Here is a 26,580-nt window from a genome sequence, read left to right as displayed (position 1 = left end):
CGGACGGGGTGCGGGCCCCGCCGACGGGGTGCGGGCCGGTCTGAGGACTCGCCGGGACAGCCGCAGCCTCGCTGCTGTGAAGGAGGCACGCCCCCACGGGCGGGGCCCACCGAGGCCTTTTCTCAGGTCGGCTCCTGTCCCTCAGCCTGGTCCCACCAAGGCTAGACGGAAACGGAGGCGGGGAGGCGGGGCTGGGCAGCGCGGGGCAGCGGTGTTCTGCCAGGTGATCTTCGTTGACTAGTGCCTGCCCCGAGAGCAGAGAGATGGGCTCAGGTGGGAGCTCATTCTGGATTGGTGGGTGAACCCTTTCAGCTAGCTAGTGTCACTGTTTGCTTACAAAGGTTGTAAATTGAGATCAGTCCAGAACTACTTGTCTCACAAGCTTGTGGGCATGTGTAGCAGCTTCTATTTAACCCTGGATTTATTTAGCACAGTCAGGTGAGTGAGTACATAGGCGTCCCAAGACTGATGATGTAGTTTAGAAACAAGTGGTGCTGGTGGCTCGCCTCTGTCATCCTGGCTACTCAGGAGGCTGAGATCTGAGGACCACAGTTCAAAGCCAGCTGAGGCAGAAAGGTTCCCTTGAGACTTATTTAACCACCGGAAAACCAGATGTGGTGCTGTGGCTCAAGTGGTAGAGCACCAGCCTTGAGCCAAAGAGTTCCCAGACCCTTAGTTCAAAAGTTCAAGCCCCACAACCACCCCCCCAAAAAAAAAGAAGTGGTGCTGTGGCTCACGTGAGATAGCTCTCACCTTGAGCAAAAGAAGCTCAGGGACAGCACCCAGGCCCTGAATTCAAGCTCCAGGTCCAATAACAACAAAAAGGTGTGTGTATAAAACACAAATACTATGAAGTTAAGAAAAGATTCCATGTTTTATAAAGTTGTACAAATTATAAGACAAATGAATAGCTCTTTTTTTCTTTTTGCCCCTTTTGGTCGGTTGTAGGGCTTAAACTCAGGGCCTGGGCACTGTCTCAGCTCTTTTTTCTTAAGGCAAGTGTTCTACCACTTGAGCCACAGCATCACCTCCAGTTTTCTGGCAGTTAAGTGGAGACAAGTCTCTTGCACTTTCCTGCTTGGACTGATTTTGAACCAGGATCCTCAGATCTCAGCCTCCTGAGTAGCTAGGATGACAGGTGTGCACCATCAGCAATCAGCTCCATGTGTTTTTGATAAACCACTTAGGGATGGTCTGATGGCTGGAGCTATATGGCTAACAAGGGTCTAGGACTGGCTACTAGTCTGTCTCCATTCAAAGTCCTGAGTCAAATGGTAACTGCCTTCTGTGCCAGCTTCTAGAGTCTGCATATATCTTAGTGAATCTATCTGCTTGTTAAAAGTGCTACTTGTCATGTTTTTTAATATCCTGAAACCATTTGCTTTGTCTTTGCAGATACCCTGTTCCAGCTGAAGGTATGTATCTAATGACCGGTTTTGCCCCAGTCCTGTCCTGGTGATTAACAAATGAGGACAAATAATACAAAACACTCTCAGAACCCTGGGAACACAGAGTCAGGGGCAGATTATGAAAGTTGGGTGGCTGCTGACAAGGGCAGGGTTATTGATGAATCTGAGTGACATTCTTTTCCTTTGTTTCTGGCTAAGAAAAAGCAGATCCTTTGGGCTTATCCATGAAAGATTGAGTGTATTCTATCTTTAAGAAACACAATTTGGTGGACTGGGAAGGTGGCTTTGTGGTAGAGTGCATGTGTAGCATACATGAAGCTCTGGTTTAATTCCTCAGTACCACATAAACAGAAGCCAGAAGTGGTGCCGTGGCTCCAGTGGTAGAGTGCTAGCCTTGAGCAAAAGATCAGAGACAGTGCCCAGGCCCTGAGTTCAAGGCCTAGGACCAACCAAAAAAAAAAAAAAGAAACACAGTTTGGGTATTATGTGAATGCCTTGATGTTCTGCTAAGTGTTTAAAACCGTGGCCTGGAACCCTTTGGCATCCTGTTTGAAGGAGAGTACTGTGGATAGCTTAATATCCCTGCTTCCTGAAAATGCTCCTTTTCCCTTAAATACTCTTAGGTTAAGCTTCTTGTTTATCCTCGGTTCCCTGATGAGCTAGAGAGAGGTCACAGCTATAAAGTGTATCTCTGGGATTGCTCCACGGTGCACGGAAGCTTCGTGAGGCAGTTGGTGTGTGAGCGCTCCCTCAGGAGAGCCGTGGTTGTGGAGGGCCTTTCACCTAAAGGGGACGGTAGTGGATGCTCGAGGAGCGCTCTGAAAGGTGAGCTGCTTGTTGCTGCTTGGAGCCTTATGGTTTCTGCTCAGTTCACAGCAAAACAACTGGAGAAGCTGGCCAAAAAGGCTGAGAAGGACTCCAAGGCCGAGCAAGCCAAAGTAAAGAAGGTGTGTGATTTCTCCATCTCCACTCCTTTCATTTCCCCCCTTGTTTTTATTTTCTGCTTTATTTTCTGTCTTCTTTTTATGCAAGGTACTTACTGCCATCACAGTTGAATGGAGAGTGTCCACATCAGAACTATGAGTGCCTAGTATTTGTTCATTTTCTCTACATGTCAGTTTCTCTTACTCCGTCCTGATACTCTGAGATGGGTTCACCTGAATTATGTAGGACGTGGCTTCCCAGCTGTCTTGGCCTCCTGTCTCACCATGCTCATCTAGTTCTGTCCTGCTGAGCTTGCGTCCTGGGCTCAGCATTAGGCAGAGGCACGGGGTATCCATGGGTGGCAGGTTTAGAGGTTTGCTGGCGCCTCTTCTGGAAGGTGCCCCTGCCTAAAAATGGGCAGTGCGAACAGAAAGAGGGGTGATTGCTCTTGACGTAGACTTTCCACCCAGTCTGGTACAGCTCTTAAAATGGTGTCTCATGGCACCTGAGCCCTGGAGTTATGGATGTTGTTACATTCTCACCCACTCTGGGCAAAGGAACCTGTGGTACAGACCTGGCTGTGGTCTGTGTCATGGGGTGCTCACCTTCCTCACCTGTGCCTCTGGCTCCTTTGGACTCCGTGTGTCACATCTCCTACCACTTGCTCCTGTGCAGTCAGGGCTTGGGAATATCTGCCGTGGGCCAAGCACCACTGTGGGTGGGGGGCCTCCACGGCCTGCTCTGGGTGTGGCAAGCGGGCAGTGCACGTCTGCGAAGGTCATGGATGTTTTCATTGATCACCGGGGGAAACCTGAAAGCCCTGACCCCCATGACAGCAAACTTCCCAGGGAGGTCTGCACCAGGCTTCTAGCAGGCAAGGCTGATGGAGACAAAGCTAGTTCTCCCACAGACATTTCTCCTGTGACTATTTCTTCTTGAATCTTAGGCCCTGCAGCAGAAAAATGTGGAATGTGCTCGAGTGTATGCTGAAAATGCCATCCGCAAGAAGAACGAAAGTGTGAACTGGCTCCGCATGGCGTCCCGTGTGGACGCGGTGGCCTCCAAGGTCCAGACGGCTGTGACCATGAAGGGGGTGAGTGCCATGTGGTGGGAGAGGGCGGGTCCTGGTGGCTGGATGGCAGGCACACCCAGGAGGCTGGGTCAGCATCGGGGAGGGCGGAGTGCAGCAGGACCCAGAAAGCAGCCAAGTGGGCCCGGGTCCTGTAGCACCCACAAGAGGCAGGCCTGTTCTGGCCGGCTCGGGAGCATGCACGTGGGCTTGACTCACAACCAAGAGAGCCCCCACAGTGTTGTTACCTGTCCTTAGAGGCCCACGCACTGGTCTCCCTGGTGCATGCGTGTAGTCAGCAGCAGTTACTGAGACTCTGGACACCCATCAGGGTCCAGAGGCCCTGTCGTCGGTGGGTGACCCTTGCCTGCCTTTAATTCTGTTCCTGTCCCAGGTGACCAAGAACATGGCACAGGTGACCAAAGCTCTAGACAAGGCTCTGAGTGCCATGGATCTACAGAAAGTGTCTGCGGTGATGGACAGGTTCGAGCAGCAGGTGCAGAACCTGGATGTACACACATCGGTATGTGACCAGGGCAGGCAGGCGGGCAGGGCGGCTCCCAGGCTGATCGCTGAGGTTCCTCTGACAACCTCTGGAGAGGATAGGGCACCTGTCCTCTGGGAAGCGCAGAGGTGTGGACAGTGCTCCTTGAAGGTGGGCCGCAGGCAAGGTGAGTGAGTGTGGAGGCTGGAAGGGTACGTGTGGATGGAGAGCAAGTGAAGCGCGCCGCGCCTGGGTGCAGCTGCTCAGAGTGCACCCGCGCCCGAGTGCAGCTGCTCGGGGTGCAGCTGCTCGGGGTGCAGCCGCGCCCGGGTGCGGCTGCTCGGGGTGCAGCCGCGCCTGGATGCAGCTGCTCAGGGTGCATCCACCCACAGGTGATGGAGGACTCCATGAGCTCAGCCACCACGCTGACCACCCCTCAGGAGCAGGTGGACAGCCTCATTGTGCAGATTGCGGAGGAGAACGGCCTGGAGGTCCTGGACCAGCTCAGCCAGCTGCCTGAGGGTGCTGCTGCTGTGGGCGAGAGCTCCGCGCGCAGCCAGGAGGACCAGCTGTCCCGGAGGTAGGGCAGTGGGCTGGGCTCCACTGCTGTGCCCGGGAGTGTGTGGTGCTGGGGGTGTGAGTGGGGAGCCCTGAGGACGGCCTGGCCTGGGCTGGGTCCTGGGAGGCCCTCAGCAGCATAGCCCCAGGGAGAGCAGGAGGACACTGGGCCCAGAACAGCCGCCTCCTGGGCTGCAAGCCCAGGTTTTTAGCCAGGAGCTGGCGTCAGCTGCAGGACCACAAGTTGCTCACTTTGGAAGAAAATCTTTAATTTTCTTAAGAATGGCATTGGGGAGCCAGGTGCTGGTGGCTCATGCCTCTCATCCTAGAGACTCAGGAGGCTGAGATCTGAGGATCACAGTTCAAAGCTAGCCCAGGCAGGAAAGTCCGTGAGACTCTTATCTCCAATAAACCACCAGAAAACTGGAAGTGGCGCTGTGGCTCAAGTGGTAGAGCACTAGCCTTGAGCTAAAGAGCTGAGGGAGAGCGCCCAGGCCTGGAGTTCAAGCCCCAAAACTGACAAAGGATGGCATGGCCAGGTGCCAGCGGCCCATGCCTGCAATCCTAGCTACTAGGCTAAGATCCGAGGATCATGGTTCAAAGCCATCACAGGCAGGAAAGTCCATGAGACTATTATCTCCGGTAAACTACTCACAAAAGCCAGAAGTAGCGCTGTGGCTCAGGTGGTAAAGTACCAGCCTTGAGAAAAGCTCAGGAACAGCGGCCAGGCCAAGGTCAAGCCCCAAGACTGGAGAAGATTAAAAAAAAAGAATGGCATAGTACTCAGCTGTTTGCAGCGCCTTTCACTATGTTACCCCAGGACAGCCTTGAAAAGCTGAGGCTGGGGACGTGATTACAGGGCCTGGGTGAGGAAGAGGCCTTGGTGCCCAGCTGGCATCTCACATAGACACAGTGCTGTGGCAGTTCTTGCCCCTTGCCAGTCTCACCAGAGTCCCATTGATTTCCAGGTTGGCCGCCCTGAGGAATTAGCTGTACCTTCCAGGGGTGGCACTACCCCTGCCTGTGCTGTGCTGGAGACTCCTGCGCCCCTCCCCCAGTGTGCCCGCCTCATCTGACCTGCAGAGTCCTCTGACCTGCAGAGCTGGGCAGCAGCCCGGCCTGGCTCTCCCACATGCCAGGCCGGTTGGTGCCTCAGAACTGATCCTGTTTCTTTTAGGTGTAGGTGGATCTTTGTCCCACTGTTGAGTTTGCACAAAACTGTGTGTGTGGCTTCTGTGACTGTAGCCAGGAGATTGGCAGGCCGCTCTGTCCTCTGCTTGTGTGGAGTTGGCAGGGTCTGGCCAGCAGTGCGTGTGGACATCACAGCTCTGGGGGCCGTCGGTGTCCAGTGACTGGATCTGAGGGTCCGAGACACCCCTGCCTAGCAGCTCTGAGGAGATGACTGTGGACCTGTGTGTGCCAGAGGATGTCCAGTGCCACCAACATGCCGTGGCCCTCCTCTCTGTCCTTGTAGGCCAAGGGTGTTGGCCGTAACCACCAGTGGATGAGCCTGCTCGGGCCTCCTGTCCTTGGCTCCTCTGTCTAGCCCACAGGGACAGAACTGTTGCCCCGTTCCAAGTCCAGACACACCCACACTGGTGTGCTTACCCTTGCTGGCTGCCCCCGGAGGTGTCCTGGGCTGAGCTTGCTCTGTGTCTGCCCTGGCGCTGATGGAGGCTCCTCAGTCAGCCGCCGCCTCTGTGCCTCTCGCTCGGTGGAATGCCCCTGGTCTCTCTCTGGCTTCCCCCTCCTGACTGCGCATGAAGAAGCGTGCTGACAGAGGGCCTGGCCAGGCCTCTGGCTGGCTTGGCACTCCACAGCTGTCTGTGCAGTGGACCCCTGGCTGTGGGTAAGCAGAGGGGCCTGGCACAGCTGCTGTTCGTTTCTTCTGTTTCCTGAACTTTTCTCATGTTCTTGACGATCCCGGTTTTTTATTTTTGTTTTTGTTTTTTTGTTGTTGCCAAAGTAGAAGTGGGCAGGGTGTGGGATGTTGGGTCCAGCACAAGCGGTGAGCAGTGTCGGCACTACCCCGAGACCACAGGCTCACTCAGAAACATGGGGACTTGCCTGGACTCGGACTCGCTACGTTTGGTTCTTTGTGTTCTGGGTTTCGAGGTGTGCTGTGGAGGGAGGTGGGTGACATGCAGGGCCTGGATGTGCGCTCTCAAGGCACAGTCCAGCCCCGCCCCCCCAGGCTCCCTGAGATCCACTCGTGCTAGGAGTCGAGGGGAGCTGCTGCCCGTCGTGGGAAGCCACTGGGCCGTCTGCTGCCCCATCCCAGGGTGCGGGCTCCCTCCGGGGCTAGTGGGCGGAGGTGCATCACAGCCTGGACGTGTGACCTTATTAAAATGCTGTTGAATAAACATGCCTGTAAACCTCGTAGTTGCTGCCGTGGTGTGGCTTGGGGGGCCTAGAGGCATCACCCGGCCTCCCCCAGGAGCCTGAATAGTCTATAGAGGGCAGACAGGAGAGAGGCAGGGGTGCAAGAAATACACCCCCCACCCCCACAGCGAAGTGCATGAGAATTGGGTGCTACACTTTTTTTTCATCTTGAAAAACATTCAACTAACAAAACTTGGAAAGTGTTGAGCTTGTCTAGTGTGCAGTGCTCAAGCTGGCCGCGGAAGCACGGACCAGGGCTCTGCCCCCAGCACCTCAGGGCGTGCAGGGCCGCAGGCCTGCCCTGCTCAGCCCAGCAGCGGCCAGGGCTGCAGAGGATGCCGCTTACAAACTGCCTCCGCCAGCGGTGTGGCTGTCACAACGCGAAGAGCACTCAGTGTGGGCATCAGAGACCACAGCCTGGGTGCCGGCCGGCAGGTGCACACAGCATAAGGCCCTCTCCTTATATATAACATCTGGGGTTTTGCTTTGTGTTGTCATTGGTCGTGGAGCCTGAACTCTGGGCCTGGGCGCTGTCCCTGAGCTCTTCAGCTCAAGGTGAGCGCTCTACCACGAGCCACAGTACCACTTCCAGCTTTTTCTGTGTATGTGGTGCAGAGGAATCGAACCCAGGGCCTCATGCATGCAAGGCAAGCGCTCTACCACTGAGCCACCTTCCCAGCCCCACATCTGTCTTTTGTTTATTTTTGTCTGTCATGAGGCTTGAACTCTGGGCGTGGGCGCTGTCCCTGAGCTCTTCAGCCCAAGGCAAGCACTCTACCACTGAGCCACCTTCCCAGCCCCACATCTGTCTTTTGTTTATTTTTGTCTGTCATGAGGCTTGAACTCTGGGCCTGGGCACTGTCCCTGAGCTCTTCAGCCCAAGGCAAACTCTCGACCACTTGAGCCACAGCGCCACTTCTGTAACATCTATTTTAGAGACTTGGTATGCAGCCCACACTGACCTTGAACCCCACAGTCCACTCCGCAGCCTTCTCATCCTAGGGATTGTGTGAACTGCCATGCCGACTCCAATTAAGCTGTCTCTCTCTCTTTTTTTTTTGTCATACATTAGCTGTAGAAGGCAATTCCATTGTGACATTTCTATGCATGTATACAGCGTATTCCAATTTCCTACCTGGCAACCCCACTCCTTCCTTTAACACAATGGCAGCAGGTTTCCTTGTCCTTTTTTATCCATTGGGACAACCTACTTTGGCCATATTCATTCTCTTTCACCCTCATTAGTTCAACCTCTCACCAATGCCATCTGCCATAACATTCTTGAGCTGTCTTTGACAGTGAGAATTTGGCTGTCATTCATTTCTTCACTTTTTTTTTTTTTTGGTCAGTCTTGGGTCTTGAACTCTGGGCCTGGGCACTGTCCCTCAGTTTTTCAGCTCAGGGCTAGTGCTCCACTACTTGAGCCACAGTGCCACTTCTGGTTTTCTAGTGGTTAATTAGAGATAAAAGAGTCTCATGGCCTTTCCTGTCTGGGCTGGCTTTGAACCATGATCCTCAGATCTCAGTCTCCTGAGTAGCTAGGATTATAGGTGTGAGCCACCAGTGCCCAGCCACTTTTTGTTTTTGTTTTTTTAATCTTTTTAAAAAATTTGTCCTAGTGTTTGAACTCAGGGCCTGGGTGCTGTTCCTGAGCCTCTCTGTTCAAGGATAGCACTTTACCACTTGAGCCACAGTGCCACGTCTGGCTTTCTCTTTTTATGTGGTATGAGGAATTGAGCCGAGGGCTTCGTGCAGGCTAGGCCAGCACTCTACTGGTAAGCCACGTTCCCAGCCTCTTCATTTTTGTTTTTGCTTTTTTTTTTTTTTTCTTATTTGCAGTGCTTCAGATTGGTTCAGCTTGCTATTTTACACAAGTGTTTTAGATTTGCTAATTGCCTCTCCTTACAATATAGAGCAACACAGGTGTAGTCTCACCTGGCTATCTACTGTATAAAAACAGTGCTGGCCTGCTTTTACACTTTGCTGGCATTCCATTGTGGGGCCTCACAACCCAGGCCAGACTGTCCGTGTAAAACTGCACAACTTCTGCTGCACACACAGACTGCTGCTACACATGCATTACATGCCGATTGCTGCGGTGTGCACGTGTGTGCAGCACATGTGCATAAACGCTGCACACATGCATGTGTGTGAACACTGCTGCTGTGTGCTTGTACATGCACAGCACACGCAGACTGCTTCTGCACACACACATGTGCACACACCTGGGCAGCCCCTTGCTTCGGAATTTACTGCCACGGTCTCTCTGTGCTTGCGTTTGTTCTGTGTTGTTTCTAGTGTTTGTGCGCTTGTCTTCCCTTCTTGGTCCTGATGACTAGCAGGTTTGCTCCTCAGTGTGGGCCACTGTGAGCCCTTCTAAGTAGAGACAGCCAAGAAGGTTGAGAGTCTGCCTGCACCCAGGATGGGCGGGGCCTCACCCAGCCTCTGTGCGGCCAGCCTCCCACTGGATTGTTCTGGGGAGGGAGGTCGAGCCAAGGAAGGAATGAGGGGACACTTGAAAACCTACTGCAGGTCGGCCCTCTGGGTGGCAGGCCAGGTGCGTCCTCTGGGGATTCAGGGTGATTTTTACTGTAGCGGTTACTTTAGATCCAGCACTGTGAGGTCCACCAGAGGGAGCCACTCCACAAGCTTGGCCAGGGGAGCCTCAGGAACTCACTGGACCTTTTCCCTTTAAGTTGTCCGCAGCAGTCAGGATGCTGAGCTCTGCTTGGGTGGTGGAGCTGCCTGGTGGTGTCACGAGGGCCATGAAGGCATGGCTGTGTGTCAGGGCCCACGGCCCTGGGGCCAGGCCTCCGTTTCCACACTCCCCAGCTGGCCTGGCCTGGATGGTGCTGGGCTCAGCCCCCAGGCGTGAGGCCCTCCAACCTCTTCCCAGGAACGGTGCACCCAACGTGTGTCGCAGGGAGGGGACTCCATGACGCCCAGGCACCCCCACCCCCTGTGGACCTGGGGTCGGGGCGCCCGCCCGAGTGCTGACACTGACTGGGGCAGGAGGGGCAGTGGCAGTGCTCTGTGATCATGAGGTTATTCACAAGACAGCCTCACGCAGCCTCTGAAGGCTGAGTCTCTGTCCAGGGTGGGTGGTCTCTACCCCTGTGGGGTGTGTGGTGGACCTGGAAGCTCTCCACTCCCCAGAGGCTGAATCAGAGGAACTGTTCTGCAAATGCAGATTCCTACACCCCCAGGGTGGATGTGTCTGTCTGCATGTGGCGTTCATGTGTCTACACCCCCAGGGTGGATGTGTCTGTCTGCATGTGGCGTTCTTGTGTCTACACCCCCAGGGTGGATGTGTCTATCTGCATGTGGCGTTCTTGTGTCTACACCCCCAGGGTGGATGTGTCTGTCTGCATGTGGCGTTCATGTGTCTACACCCCCAGGGTGGATGTGTCTGTCTGTCTGCATGTGGCATTTATGTGTCTGACAGATCCTGTGTGTACCAGGCTGCGTGCATATGCACGTGTGCGCCTGCATGCATACGTGTGGGAGATGTGTGCATGTGATGGGCTACTGATGGCCACTGGAGCTTGGCCACCCCTTTGAGCAGTGTCTCTGCAGAACCCTTCTCCAGATGGCCTGAGCTCCCTTCAGCCCGTGGCTTCCAGACCACCTGGTCCATCTTTGCAAACCTCCCCTCCAGGTGTTCAGGAGCGCAGCCCTGTGGCTGGGGTGCTGACAACACATGCAGAATCTCAGGGGACCATCCATTTCATTGTGGTCCATTAGGCTTCACCCCAAACTGCCCCCACCCCACCAGCAAGCCCGGTGTCTACTCAGGAGAAGGTGGGGCTCGAACACGGGCAGTGGGGTCCTGGGGCTGTGGACTCCAGACTCAGCTGTCTTCTCTCAGCTCCAGGATCTCTGAAGTGGGTTCTGGTCCCCCAGGCATCACAGAAGACTCAGGCAGAAGATCAGTGTGGCCAGGGAGGTCAGCAAGGCCCCTGGCTGGAGGTGGAGGCCGGGGGCAGCTGAGTATCCATACTGTGTCCTGCAGGAGCCATCCAGCTGGTCCAGGGGGATGGGCTCGTCGTCAGGGGCCTGTTGAGGACTGCTCACCTGGCGACACGCAAGCTGGTCAGCTGCTGGCCCAGCACAGGGGAGGGGTGGGGACACCAGTGGCCACTCATCCTCACCTCCTCCACGCGGAGGAAGACCCTCAGCAGGTTTTCCGACAGCACGCCCCTGACCTCTGTCTCTGTCCAGTTTCTCCTGAGCAGCTCAGCAATGAGGTCTGGGTACTTGGAGACGTCCTCCAGCCCCACAGGAAGCCTGTGCCAAGGTCAAGAGCACCAGGCTCTGCAGATAGCTGCTCCCAAGCCGGGGGTCAGGAGAGCCAGCTTCTAGAACGCTGCCCTGAGCACAGCTTTCTTCCTCCAACCCCATGCCCACCACCCCAGCCCTGTCATGGCCAGCCTTTACCTTTCCACACCATCAAAGTCTCCCCCAAGGCCCACAGATTCGGCACCTGCCACCTTCTTGATGTGGTCCAGGTGGTCTGTGGGAGTAACAGGTGTGGGTCCCCCGGGGCCCCCGGCCCCCCCCCACCGGGTCTCATGGCCACTCCCAACCTACTAGCCACTTGGGACAGGGTGGCTTCTTCTTTGCAGGACACAAAGTCGTTGTAGAAGTTCACCATTACCAGACTGTGGGTGCTCTTCTGCTCAGAGACAGGTGGAGCTGAGCAGGAGGGAGCCGTGGGGGCCAGGGCCCCCCTCTGCTCCCGAGCCCCCTCCACACTCACCCCTCTCCACGCCCAGGCCCCCCTCCGTGCCTGGGCCCCCCTCCACCCGCCCCCCTTCATGCCTGTCCCCCATGCCCGCCCCCCTCTGTGCGTCCCCCATGCCCGGCCCCTCACCACCAGCTGCAGCACATCATCCGGCACATTCCGGCGGCTATCACACAGGCTGTAGGCTGAGGAGTGGCTGAAGATGACTGGAGCCTTCGACAGCTGCAGGGCGGCCTTCATGGTGGCCACTGACACATGGGCCAGGTCGATCATGACGCCCAGGCGGTTCATTTCCTTCACCACTTGCTGGCGAAAGGCGGGGCTGGGGTCCACATCCCGGCCCACCCCACCCTGCTCAGGGTGCAGAGCGCTGGGCCGGGCCTTAACTGGCTCCCAGGGACTCAACGTTTAGATTCCAGTCATGGGCCGGCACTCTGAACACCACTGAGTTCTAGAGAGTTCCACCCTGGGCATCGGCAGCCAGCTCTGTCTTATGAGGAGTGAGCCCCCTCTTCTGACCCCACCTCCGGCCCTCTGCCCTCTCCAGGGACCGCGGTCCTCGTCCTCCCCCTCACCTGCCCAAAGGGTGACAGCCCGTGGCTCCTGGCCTCGTCACTTCCTCTGTCCACCAGCCAGTTGTCAGCCCTGGAGACAGAGCAGGGACGGAGAATGGTGTGGGCACAGGCCTTGGCCAGCCCGCGACCCTGGCCCACAGGTAGCCCTGAGTCAGAGCGGGGACGGGGACTGGTGTGGGCACAGGCCTTGGCCAGCCCGCAACCCTGGCCCACAGGTGTCGGCCCTGGGTCAGAGCGGGGACGGGACTGGTGTGGGCACAGGCCTTGGCCAGCCCGCGACCCTGGCCCACAGGTGTCGGCCCTGGGTCAGAGCGGGGACGGGACTGGTGTGGGCACAGGCCTTGGCCAGCCCGCGACCCTGGCCCACAGGTGTCGGCCACATTTGCCTCCTGAGAAGCCTCATCCCCGCAGTGGGCGCTCACCATGGAGTGTTGCAGTTGTGCGTAAGGGTCAGGTACCGCATGCCCAGGTGGTAGAGTGTCCGCAGGACGCCCAGGCTGCTGTCGATGGAGTGGCCACCCTCCACGCCGATCATACTGGCCACCTTCCCCTCCTGGAAGGCCTTCCGGACGCCTGGAGGAGCAGGAGGAAGGGTGGCACTGAGTGTCGACCCAGCACCAGCACCTGGAGCTTACTGGAGAGGAAGCCTGTGAAGGGGCGTGGGGCCGGGCCGGGCCCCCACCTGCACTGCTGGTGACACACTGGAAGGTCTCAGGGTACAGCTGGCACATGCGGTGTATCACATCCATCTGCTCCAGCGTTCTCTTCACAGCATCCTTGTTCTGGGTGTCACAGGGCACATACGCAGACCAGAACTGCGGGCCGAGGGGACAGGGGCTGAGGGCCTCTGGTCTTTCTATCTGGAAGCCCCCGGGGTGGCCCCTGCCCGGCATACCTGGCCCCCCACGAAGCCGGCCCTCAGCTTGGGGATGTTGGTGTGCGTGCCTGTCAGCACGGTCAGGTTGGCTCTCTCACCCCGCAGCTGATTGTTGAACAGTTTCAGCAGCTGCCAGGGGAGGTCATTGTGCCTAGGGAGGTCGGAGGGCCCCGCTGGGTCGTGGCATCCTCGCTACTGAGCAAGGCTGCCACTGGTGCTCACACTCCGCCAGGACTCCCCAGGACACCGCGGGGAGGTCGCAGGACACACCGTGCACAAGTGAGCTCCCAACTCAGCAGCACACTGGGCCGGATGAGTGAGCTGGGAATGGATGGGTCCTCCCCTGGCGGAGGGAGAGCAGGGGCCACCCCTTCGGAACAGCCCTGGGCTGGGACAGACCTGACTGCACCGTTCAAAGATTAAACTGGCTTCCTGCAGGGGGAGCGCCCGGCGCTGTCCTCCCCCAGCAGATGCCAGGGGCAGGACTTGAAGTTCCCCAGGCTGCCACCTTGGTCCCCAGGGGATCCCTGGCCGGTGACGTTCCTCCATTCTTCTCAGAGCAGCAGGGGTGGGAGGGGAGAGAGGTCCTCCACAGAGGAAGCTGGCAGGGGAGCCAGAGGGCATGGGGAGGCTCTTCAAAGGCCTCCTGGACCTCCACCCTGCCTAGCAGGGCCTGGGACCAGCCCCTCCCGGAGCCCTGGGGCTCCAAGCAGCCTCAGGTCAGTGCTCAAGAACAGCCCAGGCCAGCCTGCCCCTCGGCAGGATCTGTGTCAGAGCTTAGCTGATCTGCATGCAAAAGATGGCTGACAAGGCGCCCGGGGGTCAGCAGCCCAGGCGGGATACCTCAGCATTTCCCTCAGGGTAAATTGTGGGGCTTAAATGAATAACTGTTAATGCAGTCGTGTGGCTCCACCCTGAAAACCACATCCTTAGGTGAGTTCATCTTGTGCAGCCTCTGGAGGACACTTTTGGAAAACAGCTGAGGCTGGGCACCACTGGCTCATGCTGAGGATCCATGAGACTCTTATCACCAGTTAACTCCACCAGAAAACTGGAGTGTGGCTCAAAGTGGTAGAGCATTTGCTTTGACCATAAGAGCTCAGGGACAGCACCCAGGCCCTGAGATCAAGCCCCACAGCCGACAAACTAAGACAGCTTGCTGCCACCAGGGACGTAACCCTGGGCCTGATGTCCAGTGCCCAGCACTGAGTATGGCTGCAATATACACCCATGGAAAACGACGTAAACTCAAAACACTCACCTTTGCCCCTGATAGCCATAAAACTGCTCTTGCCACAGACCTCCCTGAATCTGAATCACCTCCCACAGCCTTTCCAGCTGTATGGAGACAGCCTTGAACTGAAGGCCCTACCGTTTATTGGCCTGTAAAGCAGATTCTTCCCCGTAACTCATGGTAAGATGCAACCTCTGCACAAACAGCCTCTTCCCCAGTTGCTGTTCTGTCCCTGTGATACGCTTCCCTGGATCTGTACCGCCTGACTTCGCTCTCCCTGCCTAATAAAAGGAAACCCCAGCCCAGAGCCTGTCATCCTCGCTACTTAGGAGACTGAGATCTGAGAATTGCGGTTCAAAGCCAGCCTGGGCCGGAACAGTCTGTGAGACTCTCGTTTTCCCCCCAGTAAAGTGCACTCTATTTATTATGTAGTTATTTAGTTATTTACTTTTGCCAGTCTGGGGCTTGAACTCAGGGCCTGGCCTCTGTCCTTGAGCTTCTGTGTGCTCAAGGCTAGTGCTCTACCACAAGAGCCATAGCACCACTTCTGGCTTTTTCTGTGTATGTGGTACTGAGGAATCAGCATGCGAGGCAAGCACTCTACCCCTAAGCCACATTCCCAGCCCTCTGTGAGACTCTTACCTCCAATCAACAACTCAAAAAAGCTGGAAGTAGAGCTGGCTAAATAAACAGAAACGATGAATAAGTAAATGAAGTGAGGGGGACCTCATTGGAGAGCTCTCCTTGCTTCTCCGGCCTGCTGGAAGGCCGGCACGGCTCAGGCTTCCAGTCTGTTGGTCTGTTGAGTTTGCCTTCTCCCCTGTCTTGTTCTGCTACCCTCACCCGGTGTCCTTGCACTCAGGACGGTGTCCTGTTTGTCGACACTGCCTGTGGACTGCCCGCCACTCGCCGGCAGCGTCACCAGACCTGAAGGCAGCCAGATGGCCTCCAGAGCCGGCCCCCCCACCGCTGTCCTGGCCCCCCCACCGCTGACCCGGCCGGACCTGGAGTGTCACCTCGGGTGACCTCTGCCCACACGCCTTTGTCAGCGACGCGAAGAGGGGTGGGCGAGGCCCGTGCAGGCTGGCCTCCCGAGGGCTTTAGTCCCCCAGGACACACGGCCTGTGTCAGAAACCCCTCCATCCTGGGTGTCAGGGATGGGGGTCCCACCCCCAGTGTGTGCGGGGGCCATTCCTGGCCTGCCTCACCCACCTCCCCAGTCCACAGCAAGAAGAAATGGGAAGGCTCTTGTCTCCCAGGGGGCAGAGCTACCTGGGCCTGTGGGCTGTGTGTGGAGCCTGGGGGTCGCGGGGATCATGACTATTCACGATGACCCAGAGGGGGAGCAGGGAAAGTGGGGTGAAGGAAGCTGGAGGCACATGGGCTGTGGGGGGCAGCGTGGGGCTGGGGCAAGCACCCTTCGGAGGTCAGAGGTCACCCAGCAGCGGGGCAGCGGTGGGTGGGCGCCAGGGCGTGGGCCCCCGGGCTGGGCAGGAGAGCAGGAGGGCGGGGAAGACATCCACCAAAAAAGGCCCTCTGTGGACCCTCACCTCGGAGGCCCAGACTGGACACAAGGCTCCTCCAGTCAGACCCTCTGCGGGGAGCCCCAGCCCTGTGCTGAGGCCTGGAGCTGGGGGCCCAGCCACTGTCCCCTCCCGGCTCTGTCCCCCTCCTCCCATGGTCCCCTCCCCGCACAGTCCCCCCATGACTCTGTCCCCTCCTTCCTCCCCCTCCCCCCACCACTGTCCCCTCCTTCCTCCCCCTCCCCGCTCTCCCCCTTCCCCTCTCTCCCCCCTTCCCCTCTCTGTCCCCTCCCCATCCTGTCTTCTCTGGCAAGGAGTTTGGCTCCCCAGAGACCCCACCAGGAAACTGAGGCCCAGCCAGGGGAGGTGCGCATGCCCCGCCGTTCCCCATCTCCAGGCAGCCACTCACCCATCCACCACAGGTGTTTCCTCCATGATGCTCACGGCCCTGTCCCGGAAGGAGTCTGCGGCACAGACGGCCACCAGGGCCCAGAGCCACAGGCTGGTCCGCATGTCCAGTGCCAGGAGTGTGCTTCCACGCCGCCCTGTGCCCCCGCGCCCACGGCCCGGACAGAGGGTGCGCCTGCCGGGAGAGTGTCCAGAGGCCTTTGGTCCTGTGGTTATTGCCAGAAGATGTCCTGATTACAACTTCCTGGGTTCAATGAGTAACCAGAGCCTTCCCTTCAAGGGTGGGTGGGGTGGCCGGTCTAAACCGACAGCGTTGCTGTCCCGGGAGGCGGAGGCTCGGTAAGATGCTGGGACCCTCCCGAGGGAGGGTGCCAGAGCAGGGACCCAGGAAGGACGAGCAGGGTCAGTGGTCAGCGAGCGTCTGCCGCTGTGGTGCTGCACTGCCTGGCTTCCGGCCCATCCGCCCCTCCACGCATCCATCGGCCACAGCTCCGATATGCCGGTGTCACAAGATCAAGCCAGGGTCCTCCAGGGGCCTAGCCCCCACCTCCCGAGCGAGCCCCAGCCCCCTCCATCCCCCGTCCCCGAGCAGCAAGGCCACGGCCCTGGCCCGGCCACAGCCGCTGTCTTTCCCATGGCAGTGGCTGGGCCGCGTCACCTCCCTCCGACCGCCTGCGCCTCAGGCAGCTGCTGGGCTGGCAGCTGGCAGTGTGGCCTTTCTGTCCCGCCACCCCTCCCCGCCTCTGGCCCCCAGGGCTGAGGCCAGGTGTGGGCCTTCTTCCCAGCCCTGCTGTCCCTCAAGCAGGAGCCCCGGAACCCTCAGTACAGGGCCCCGATGAATCCCTGTGGGCACCATCATTTTGGCCATGGGCCTCTGGAGACCACCTACAAGCTTGCGACCAGACTGATTGTGGGCATATCACAGTGCCCGGCTCAGTGCCCAGCAGGGCCACCTACGGCCACCCAGGGCCTCCCAGGCAGAGCCTGAATGCTAGACAGCCAAGCGTGGTTGATCCCCCCCCACCTCAGCCTCTCCCCCCACCCACTCCCCCATGCCAGCCTCCGCTCCCACGCAGCCTCTCCGGCCTATCCCAGGCAGGAGGGTGAGGAGCTGCTGTCCTGATTGCCCCAATACGTCAGTTCCTGTGTAGCCCAGGATGGTCTCAAAGTCAAGATCCAGGGCTCTGGGATTACAGAGGTACAACACACAGCTCACACCTCCCCACCCCTCTCCTCTCCTCTCTGTCAATCCTAGGATTTGAACTTAGGACCTCCCATTTGCTAGGCAGGTGCTCTACCATCTGAGTCACACCCTTGCCCCACAAAACTGATTTCTCAATCTGATCTGATGGCCTCTGTGCACAGGGTGGGGGAGCCAGGCCCTGTGTTCTTCTTCTTTTTTTTTTTTTTTTGGGGTCCCGTCGTGGGGCCTGAACTCTGGGCCTGGGCACTGTCCCTCAGCTCTTCAGCTCAAGGCTAGCACACTACCACTTGAGCCACAGTGCCACTTCTGGCTTTTTTCTTTTTGCTTATGTGGTGCTGAGGAATCGAACCCACGGCCTCAGGCAATGCAAGGCAAGCGCTCTACCACTGAGCCACCTTCCCAGCCCCGCCAGGGCCTCTGTTCTGTCTCCTCTTACTGAGTCCTTCCAGTTGCTCTTTCTTGTACTGGTTCCAGGCCTGTTTCCATTTCTTTTTTTTTTTTTTTTGGGTCCGGTTGTGGGGCCTGAACTCTGGGCCTGGGCGTTGTCCCTCAGCTCTTCAGCTCAAGGCTAGCGCTCTACCACTTGAGCCACAGTGCCACTTCTGGCTTTTTTCTTTTTGCTAATGTGGTGCTGAGGAATCTTACCCAGGGCCTCATGCATGCAAGGCAAGCGCTCTACCACTGAGCCACCTTCCCAGCCCCTCTCTGTTTCCATTTCCTGCTCTTTGGTACATTCTTCTTCCAGCTCCCATAACTGGAACATTCTTTGTTGTATCACTACTTATTTGCATTCTCACTTTTTTTTCTGGTGCTGGTACTGAGTTTTGAGCTAAGCTTGCTTACTTGGCTGGTATTCTATGACTCAAGCTAAACGTCTAGCCCAGGCTTTTCTGGTTATTTTGGAGATGGAGTCTTTCAGCATTCTCTGCCTTTGCACAGTGATCCTCCGATCTCAGCCTCCCGAGTGGCTGGGATGACAGATGGGAGCCTCCAAGCTTCTCCTCCTATTTTATCAGCCATTTAACCCTATGTGTCTTTTCAACATACAGAATTTTTATGCCTAAATCAATGACCTCAACATTCATTAAAATGTAACAATACAAGCTGGCCATCAGTGGCTCATGCCTGTAATCCTGGCTACTCAGGAGGCTGAGATCAAAGGATCGAGGTTCAAAGCCAGCCTGGGCACAAAATCCATGAGACTCCAATAAACTACTCAGAAAAAGCTAAAAATGGGGCTGGGAAGGTGGCTCAGTGGTAGAGCACTTGCTTTGCATGCTCAAGGCCCTGGGTTTGATTCCTCAGCACCACATAAGCAAAAAGAAAAAAGCCGGAAGTGGAGCTGTGGCTCAAGTGGTAGAGCGCTAGCCTTGAGCTGAAGAGCTGAGGGACAGCGCCCAGGCCCAGAGTTCAGGACCCAGAGTTGGCAAAAGAAAAAAAGTACCTAAACGGCTGAGCATGGTGGTGCATGACTGTAACCCGTCTACTGAGGAGGTGGAGAGGTTGAGGCCAGCTGGGGTGAGAGAGCGAGCCCCGTCACAAAATGGCTGTAGGTGTGACTGAAGTGGTAGAGCTGTAGCTGTACTGACAGCAAAGAGGACCAGGAACCAGTCACTCCACAAGAGTCGCTCTGCCGGTGTCTTCTGTCCGTACGTGGTGTGTCCCCGGAGCTGCTGTGGGAATGTCTGGATTCCTGTGGGTGGGCAGCCAGCTTCCCACAGACGCCCGCACTGAGTGTCAGCCATCAGACTGCCTCCCTCTGCACACGCTGTCTGCCCGGACCCTTCCCCAGAGAGGGCCGGGCTGGCTTTCCAGAGCTTCTGAGTGTGTGAGGATGAACGTTTTTCCTTATTTGAATTCCGTTTGGTATGAATTGCTTCATATTTTAAATTTCTGTGGTCATATTGGTCAAATTCCCAGAAGAAAAGGACTTAACATAGATCCCCTGCCACAGGAGCACCAACACTGCCCTGGGGGCCTCGTTCAGACTCCAAACACGCACAGGCTCTGCGCCATGGCCCCAGGCTCGTCCTTACTGCCAGCTCTGCATGTCACCCCCCCCCCACTTCCTTTTCTTAAGTCTGCTTGTTTCTGCAGCTCTGGGAGGGAGCCGGGTCTCACTTGCGCTGGCTCTGAGCCACCTCTCAGCCTCTCTCAGTGCTTTTGTTTTTGGGGCTTGAACTCGGGATTCTTGCTTAGGTTTTCCCACTCAAGCCTGGTGGCTCCACCGCATGAGCCACACCTCCACGTCTGGCTTTTTGCTGGCTAACTGGAGTCTCATGGACTTTTCTGCCTGGGATGGCTTTGAATCATGATCCTGTATGAGCCACTAGTACCCAGCTCAATGCAAATAAAAAAATCTAAATTAATACAAAAAATCCATGATAAAGCAATATAAAACGTTTTTGTGTGTCTATCAGTTCTGAGCTCTTTTTGCCTAAGGCTAATGCTCTACCACTTACTCCACAGCTCCACTTCTGGCTTTTTTTGTCATTAATTGGAGATGAGAGTCTCATGGGCTTTTCTGTCCAGGCTGGCTTTGAACCGTGATCCTCAGATCTCAGCCTCCGGAGTAGCTGGATCTTAGCCAAAGAAGAGTATGTTGAGCTGGTCAGAGTTCTCTGCCTCGGCTTCCTTGAACATTCAAGTTAGGAGAAAAGTGTGACCCTTGGGTAGGCCTGTAGGTAACAACCCTTTTTTCAAGAGGGCTTTGTGTCCTGGGTTTCTGCTGTTTTCCTTCTTTCTCCCCATCGAGTGTTCTCACATACTCACAGTCTGTTCCCTCCCCTGCCCCTCCAGATGCACTGAAGGGCTTTGCTGCGTCCCCCACCGGGCATGGGGGCCACGGTCCCCACGTAAGTCCTCTTCACCGTCCTCCTTTGGGGCTCAAAGTTGTGCCTTGTCCGAACAGTCTTCACACCCTTCTCTGGCAATTGTGCATAGCGACTCAATTTCGGAGTTCCTACACGTCTGTTCCTGTCTGCTCTGCCCTCAGACCCGATCATCTGTGCGGGAGTAGCCGCTCTGGGTTGTAAATCACGTTCCCTCAGGATCAGAGGCTCCAAAGTCTGCTCTTGAGTTGGGGAAGGGGTGGGCTTGGCACTCAGGCCCTCGCTGGCCACGCGGGAGTTTTGCCAGTTGAGCCACACACCCACTCCTCTTGTTTTCCTTTTTCAGGGAGGGTCTTCTTTTTTGCCCAGATCAGCTGAAGCACAACGTGCACCGTCATTGCTCTGGTGGTTTTGGAGACAGAAGCTGGCCTCGAATGGTAATCTTCCTGATGTCTGTCTCCTGAGTGCCTCGGATCACGGGCGGTGCCAGGGTACCTGGTTCTCCTGAGCCTGTGGCTCTGAGCTTTCTCAGTGCTGTGCGCTCCTTTGAGATGTCACTGTTCGCTCCTCAGCTCAGCCTGTGGGTTTACGGCTGGTCAGGACACTCCAGTCACTTTTCTCTTCTGTTGGCTTTCTGGCTTTTTCCTGGGGTGCCCCAGCTCCAAGGCCTCACATTCTGGGTTTGACCTTTGTCCCATTTCAGGTTTTCATGTGCCTTCCTCCGTTCTATGCCCCGAGTCTCCTCCCTTCTGTCATCAGGGCTTCCATTTCAGGAATTACATAAATGGCTTCCCAAGAGAAGTCTTGCTCTTTTCCTTGGCCCCTGCTCTGGTTAAGGAGGCCATGTCCTGAGCAGATCCACAGACCGGCTTTCTTTGGTTTATCTGGCCTCCGTTGCCCTTCCGGCCTCCCTCCCCGGCTGGCGGCCGTGGCTCTGTGTGCGCTGTCTCCGCCAGGCTCTGAAGCCGGGGGTGCGCTGCCAGGCCGCTCCACCCTGGAGTGGGTGCACACAGGGAGCTAAGTACAACACAGGAGCTTTTGAAAACCGTCACCCTGAGCCGGAGAGGATCAGATGCTTCATCCTCACGCTTGGGAGCCGGAGGTGAGGAAGATCTGGGATTCAAGGTTGGCACGGACAGGAAGTTAACGAGATTCCATCTCAACCAATAACAAGTTGGGTTTGGTGGCTCACACCATCATCCCTGCTGCATAGGAAGCATAACTAGGAAAACCATGGTCTAAGCTAGCCTGAGCAATAAACGAGATCACGTTGAAAAAAGAATGAGCCGGGTGCCAGTGGTCTGTAACCCCAGGTACTCAGGAGGCTGAGATCTGAGGATTGCGGTTCAAAGCCAGCCCAGGCAGGAAAGTCTGTGAAACTTTTATCTCCAATGAACCACCAGAAAACCAGAAGTGACGCTGTGGCTCAAGTGGTAGAGTGCTAGCCTTGAGCTGAAGAGCTGAGGGACAGCGCCCAGGCCCAGAGTTCAAGCCTCACAATCAAAGAAAAAAAATAATGAAAGTGAGGATGGCTTCATAATCTGACTTCTGGTTTTATACAACTACCAATAAAAAAATATAAAGAGCAGGGCGCCGGTGTCTCACGCCTGTAATCCTAGCTACTCAGGAGGGTGAGATATGAGGATCGAGGTTCAAAGCCAGTCCGGGCAGGAAAGACCTCGAGACTCCAACTCCAATAAACCACTAGAAAACCAGAAGTGGCGCTGTAGCTCAAGTGGTAAAGCACTTGCCTTGAGCTGAAGAACTGAGGGACAGCACCCAGGCCCAGAGTTCAAGTCCCATGACTGACAAAAAATAAAATAAAATAAAATAAAAAAACAAAAAAATATAAAGAGGGCTTCAGGCATGGTGTAAGTCGTAGAGTACCTACCTAGCAAGAATGAGCCTCTGGGTTCAAATCTCAGTACCCCCAAAAAGGAAGGAAGGAAGGAAGGAAGGAAGGAAGGAAGGAAGGAAGGAAGGAAGGAAGGAAGGAAGGAAAGAAGGAAGGGAGGGAGAGAGGGAGGAAGGGAGGGAAGGAGGAAGGAGAAAAGAAGCACTTTGGTTCTCTGAGATTCCCTAGTTCTCAGGAAACCCTCTGGTGTGGCTGGCGGGGCCCTGTCTTCAGACCCCTGTCAGCCAGCCCTGCCACCCACTGCACTGGCTGGGGCTGTGGACTCCGCTTCGGCTGGGTGGGCCGGCCTCCCCGCCTCCGTCCCCTCAGGGGCTCGGGAGTGAGTGGGGCCTTCTGCTGGAGGTCTCCCCTGGTGGCCTCGTGGGAGGGTGTGTGTCCTGCCGACGTCTGTCTGTGCGTAGGAGTCGTGGAGCGTCTGTTGCACCTCCCTCAGGCTGGGCGTGGGGCAGGGCATGCGCTCTCGCCACAGGGAAGCCCAGACGGGGAGAGTCGTGGCCGGCCAGGCAGCAGCATCCTGGGGTTGGTTTGGCCTGGCCCTGGTTACAGAATCCTTGGTAGATTTGGAGATGGAAGCCTGTGTTAAGAACCCAGGCTTGGCTGGGAAGGTGGCTCAGTGGTAAAGTGCTTGCCTACCATGCATGAGGCCCTGGGTTCGATTCCTCGGTACCATATTTAAAAAAAGAACCAGCAGTGGTGCTACAGCTCAGGTGGTAGAGTGCTAGCCTGGAGCAAAAGAAGCTCAGAGACAGAGCCCAAGCCCAGCGTTCAAGCCCCAGGACTGGCAAACAAAAAACAAAACAAAACAAAAACTCTGCAGGCTTGGAGTCAGACCACCCTGGGCTCGAATTCCAGACCGTGGCTGATGGAATCCCACCTCCGAGTTGGCCAGCCAGGCCTTCCCCGCACATCCTCCTCCTGGCGATGCTGGCCAGGCTCCACAGCGCCGGGCGGCACGTGAGCTGCCCTGTGGCTTCTCTGTCCCCTGGCTGTTTCCCTGGGGTGAGGGATTCCCAGCCGCGTTCCGGTGGACACTCTGTGCGAACCCTGGTGACTCCAGCCCCAGCGGTCAGGGTCCAGCTGAGGCCTAGACATCAAGGGCAGAGGCCGGCAGCCTGGCTAAGGCCCTGGCGAATTCCTGGCCCAAGAGATAATGCATAACTGCTGGGCCAAGTCACTATGTTTGTTATTTAGCAGCCGAGTAAATGCCCTGGCCCCCTTCCCAGATGGGTGACGGCGTTCTTGCTCAAGGTTTGGGGGGTTTTGTTTTGTGCCAACACTGTGCTTGAACCTAGGATCTCACGCCACAGCTTGTCCTCTTCCACACGAGCCACACCTCCCGACAGCCTTTCCTGGCTGTGCCGTGCGTTCCTATGGGCTGCAGGGGCTCACCACACACAGGAGCCCAGCCAGCAGTGGAGGGCTGCGAGAGAGGGCAGCTCCCACAAGGACTTCCCAGAGGGCCCTGGCAGGGTGCTCCCCCAGGGAGGCCTCCCTGAGCCCTGCCGCCGGCCTGGTCTCAAAGAGCAGATCTGCACACAACCCTCACCTCTGCTTTCCAACTACTGCACCGTTTGCTTCAAATCCTGCATTTTAATCTAAATGCAGAGGAGAGTGCTGTTAATTAGAAACTTCTCCTCACCTGCCACAAACAGAAGACCCACAACACAAACACACACAAGACCGCCGCAGCGCTGTCAAAACCACAATCGGAGCCAAGGAGAGGCGGCGGTGCTGAGGGACGCAGAGCCCGCAGCCCTGCTTTGTGGAGCTGGGCCCGGGGTGTGTGTGTGTGTGTGTGGTGGGGGTGGCTAGAGTTACCGAGTTCCTCACAGAAGACCCTGGAATGAACGACCAGCTGAGCTCGCCGTGGTGCTTACACGGAGCCACACTGTGACAAGAGGCCCCAGGACTCAGCCCGAGTGTACTGAGTGGTTGAGAATGACTGGGCCGGGGCCGGGGGCCTGGCCACCAGGAAGCCACGGCATGGAGAGGCTGCACAGGGCATGTACACAGTTTCTCCACCTGGGTTCGAACAGGCCCCGGGGCATGTGCAAACACACCTATCACACAGTGAAAACATGCAGACACACACGTAGGAATGGTGTATGTTCACAGGCCTTCCCGCGCGTGTGTCTCCGTCAACGCCATCCACACCGCCACCCCACACGCTCTGCCCAGGGGCAGCTGTGATCGCAGACCAGGCCACCACCCGCACACACCCTGCAGAGTCCTGGCTCAAACCCACGCCCCGACTGCCGGCTGTGTGGACACACTGTGAACAGGCCCAGACCCCCAGGTGTGAGGACACATGTGTGCCACAGGACGGATCCTCTCTCCACCTAGGACACACGCTCACCCTCAGCACACTCGGCCGGCCACGCACTCACACTGGGGGGGCTCGGCCCTCCCAGGCCTGAGGCCCGCCTGGGACCCCCATAGCCAAGACCTCAGCTCCACTTCACCCTTAGGGACTTGCAGTGATGAACCCCCAGCTAAGCCTCAGGTGCCCCCCGTCCCCCTCCGCCCCTCTCCCTGGGGAGCCCCGTGGTGGCAGGCAGGCAGCAGCCCTTCCCCCAGCTGAGGCCTGGGCTGGGGGTGCACTGGGGACCCCTTGGGGCCCAGCCACAAGGCCCCACCCTGGCCTCTGCCCCAGAGCCCCTCCTGATCGTCCCAGCACGGGGCCCCTCCGGCACTCCGGGACTTGCTCTGCTCCTCATGCCCAGCCTACCCTCAGTTTCTCCACAACCTCAGATGACTGCCCCAAAGGGTCAGCTTCCTTCCACACCATCTCTGCCCGGCGTCCCTCAAGGACACCTCTGAATCGTTGGCCATGGCTGTGTGGCACAGCTGCCCTCACCGGGCTCTGCTGACCTCTCCCCGCAGGCCTCCACATACAGGACCTCTCCCCTCAGGCCTCCACAGACAGGACCTCTCCCCTCAGGCCTCCACAGACAGGACCTCTCCCCGCAGGCCTCCACAGACAGACAGGACCTCTCCCCGTAGGCCTCCACAGACAGACAGGACCTCTCCCCGCAGGCCTCCACAGACAGACAGGACCTCTCTCCGCAGGCCTCCACAGATAGGACCTCTCCCCTCAGGCCTCCACAGACAGACAGGACCTCTCCCCGTAGGCCTCCACAGACAGACAGGACCTCTCTCCGCAGGCCTCCACAGATAGGACCTGCTCACTAACGGGTTCCTTGCTGAGGAGGGTCTGGGAGGAAAGGGCTTTCTGTACCTCCCTACAGCCTGGCCCTGCCCAGCTCTGCCCCAGGCCCGCACTGCACTCACCGGGAGCAGCCTCTGCTCCTGTCCCCCAGCCCGCAGGACAGCAGCCTCCTCCTACGAGTTCCAGCTGTGAAGAGAAACTCCCAGAGCCTCCCCACAGCCGGGGAGTGCAAACAGGCCACCGCCTCACACGCCTCACACGTGTCAGCTGCTGCTCGTCTCTGACACACACAGACACAGACACACAGACACAGACACACAGACACACAGACACACACACACACAGACACAGACACACACACAGACACAGACACAGACACACAGACACAGAGACACACACAGACACACAGACACAGACACACACATAGACACAGACACAGACACACAGACACACACACAGACACCCTCCGTCAGGATAAGGCCCAGCTCCCAGGGACTCTGCTGACCCCAGGCAGGCCAGGGGCAGTAGGGTGCCAAGCCTTTGCTGACCCCAGGCAGGCCAGGGGCAGTAGGGCGCCAAGCCTTTGCTGACCCAGGCAGGCCAGGGGCAGTAGGGCGCCAAGCCTTTGCTGACCCCAGGCAGGCCAGGGGCAGTAGGGCGCCAAGCCTTTGCTGACCCCAGGCAGGCCAGGGGCAGTAGGGCGCCAAGCCTTTGCTGACCCCAGGCAGGCCAGGGGCAGTAGGGCGCCAAGCCTTTGCTGACCCCAGGCAGGCCAGGGGCAGTAGGGTGCCAAGCCTTTGGCCCAAGTGACCTAGAGTCTTTATCTTTTGCAATTCACGGGATCAGGTGGAGGACAGAGTTAGGAAGTGGGAAGGGGGCCCAGGGCTGGGGCCCTTGCTGCTGCGCCCAGAACGTACCAAGGGGGCCCAGGGGTTCCGGCCCACGGGTCTGATCCCCACCAGCCCCTGACCTTCTCCTTCACCTCCTGAAGTAAGAGCGGCCTGGCTCCTGAGTTAGTTAGGACAGTCCCTTCCGGAGGTAAGAGCGGCCTGGCTCCTGGATGTAAAGTGGAGGAGGGCTGCTCCCTCCCCGTGGCGTGGAAGGCCCTTGGGACACCGTCCCGTGGCACCGTCCCCTGGCACCGAGGGAGGGTCTGGTGGCCCGGGTTCAGGCGAGGCCGGACCTCTCCTGGAAGCTTCCGGATTCTGTGGTTATAGAGAGAAGCATCTTGAGTGTGGAGAGGCGGCCCAGGCTGGTGGCAGCTGCACCCAGCG

The 26,580-nt window shown here is 57.4% G+C and overlaps 2 protein-coding genes across 2 annotated transcripts in view; one reads left to right on the top strand and one right to left on the bottom strand.

Annotated features, from left to right (window-relative positions):
- Chmp1a (charged multivesicular body protein 1A) overlaps positions 1-6,826 on the top strand; it is a 7,836-nt gene extending 1,010 nt beyond the window's left edge. Inside the window, exons 2-7 of the mRNA XM_013035680.1 lie at positions 1,396-1,415; positions 2,279-2,356; positions 3,280-3,426; positions 3,797-3,925; positions 4,279-4,466; positions 5,413-6,826. Of these exons, the coding sequence (XP_012891134.1) occupies positions 1,396-1,415; positions 2,279-2,356; positions 3,280-3,426; positions 3,797-3,925; positions 4,279-4,466; positions 5,413-5,434 (584 nt within the window). The 3' untranslated portion in view covers positions 5,435-6,826. The remainder of the gene's footprint in view (positions 1-1,395; positions 1,416-2,278; positions 2,357-3,279; positions 3,427-3,796; positions 3,926-4,278; positions 4,467-5,412) is intronic.
- A 3,710-nt stretch (positions 6,827-10,536) lies between these two features.
- On the bottom strand, positions 10,537-25,491 carry Dpep1 (dipeptidase 1 (renal)). The gene is made up of 11 exons (XM_013035681.1): positions 25,429-25,491; positions 16,189-16,393; positions 13,041-13,173; positions 12,828-12,960; positions 12,568-12,718; positions 12,146-12,215; positions 11,700-11,876; positions 11,417-11,501; positions 11,264-11,339; positions 10,978-11,113; positions 10,537-10,900 (listed from the first exon to the last, which is right to left on the bottom strand). Exons 2-11 carry the CDS (start codon positions 16,290-16,292, stop codon positions 10,733-10,735), a joined length of 1,233 nt encoding a protein of 410 aa, XP_012891135.1. The 5' UTR covers positions 16,293-16,393; positions 25,429-25,491; the 3' UTR covers positions 10,537-10,732.
- Positions 25,492-26,580: the final 1,089 nt, after the last annotated feature.

Source organism: Dipodomys ordii, unplaced genomic scaffold (genome assembly GCF_000151885.1).
Source record: "Dipodomys ordii isolate 6190 unplaced genomic scaffold, Dord_2.0 Scaffold217, whole genome shotgun sequence".
NCBI classification, from domain to species: domain Eukaryota; kingdom Metazoa; phylum Chordata; class Mammalia; order Rodentia; family Heteromyidae; genus Dipodomys; species Dipodomys ordii.
This window is presented reverse-complemented; position numbering and strand designations above follow the sequence as displayed.

What these genes read in the sequence shown, in the direction of transcription:
- Dpep1 (XM_013035681.1), bottom strand. Translation starts at nt 16,292, where the DNA reads ATGCGGACCAGCCTGTGGCTCTGGGCCCTGGTGGCCGTCTGTGCCGCA. An exon ending in GAAACACCTGTGGTGGATGG is followed by an intron (nt 13,174 to 16,188) that starts GTGAGTGGCTGC and finishes CGACCTCCCTAG; the next exon opens with GCACAATGACCTCCCCTGGC. An exon ending in GGCTGTCACCCTTTGGGCAG is followed by an intron (nt 11,877 to 12,145) that starts GTGAGGGGGAGG and finishes GCCTTTCGCCAG; the next exon opens with CAAGTGGTGAAGGAAATGAA.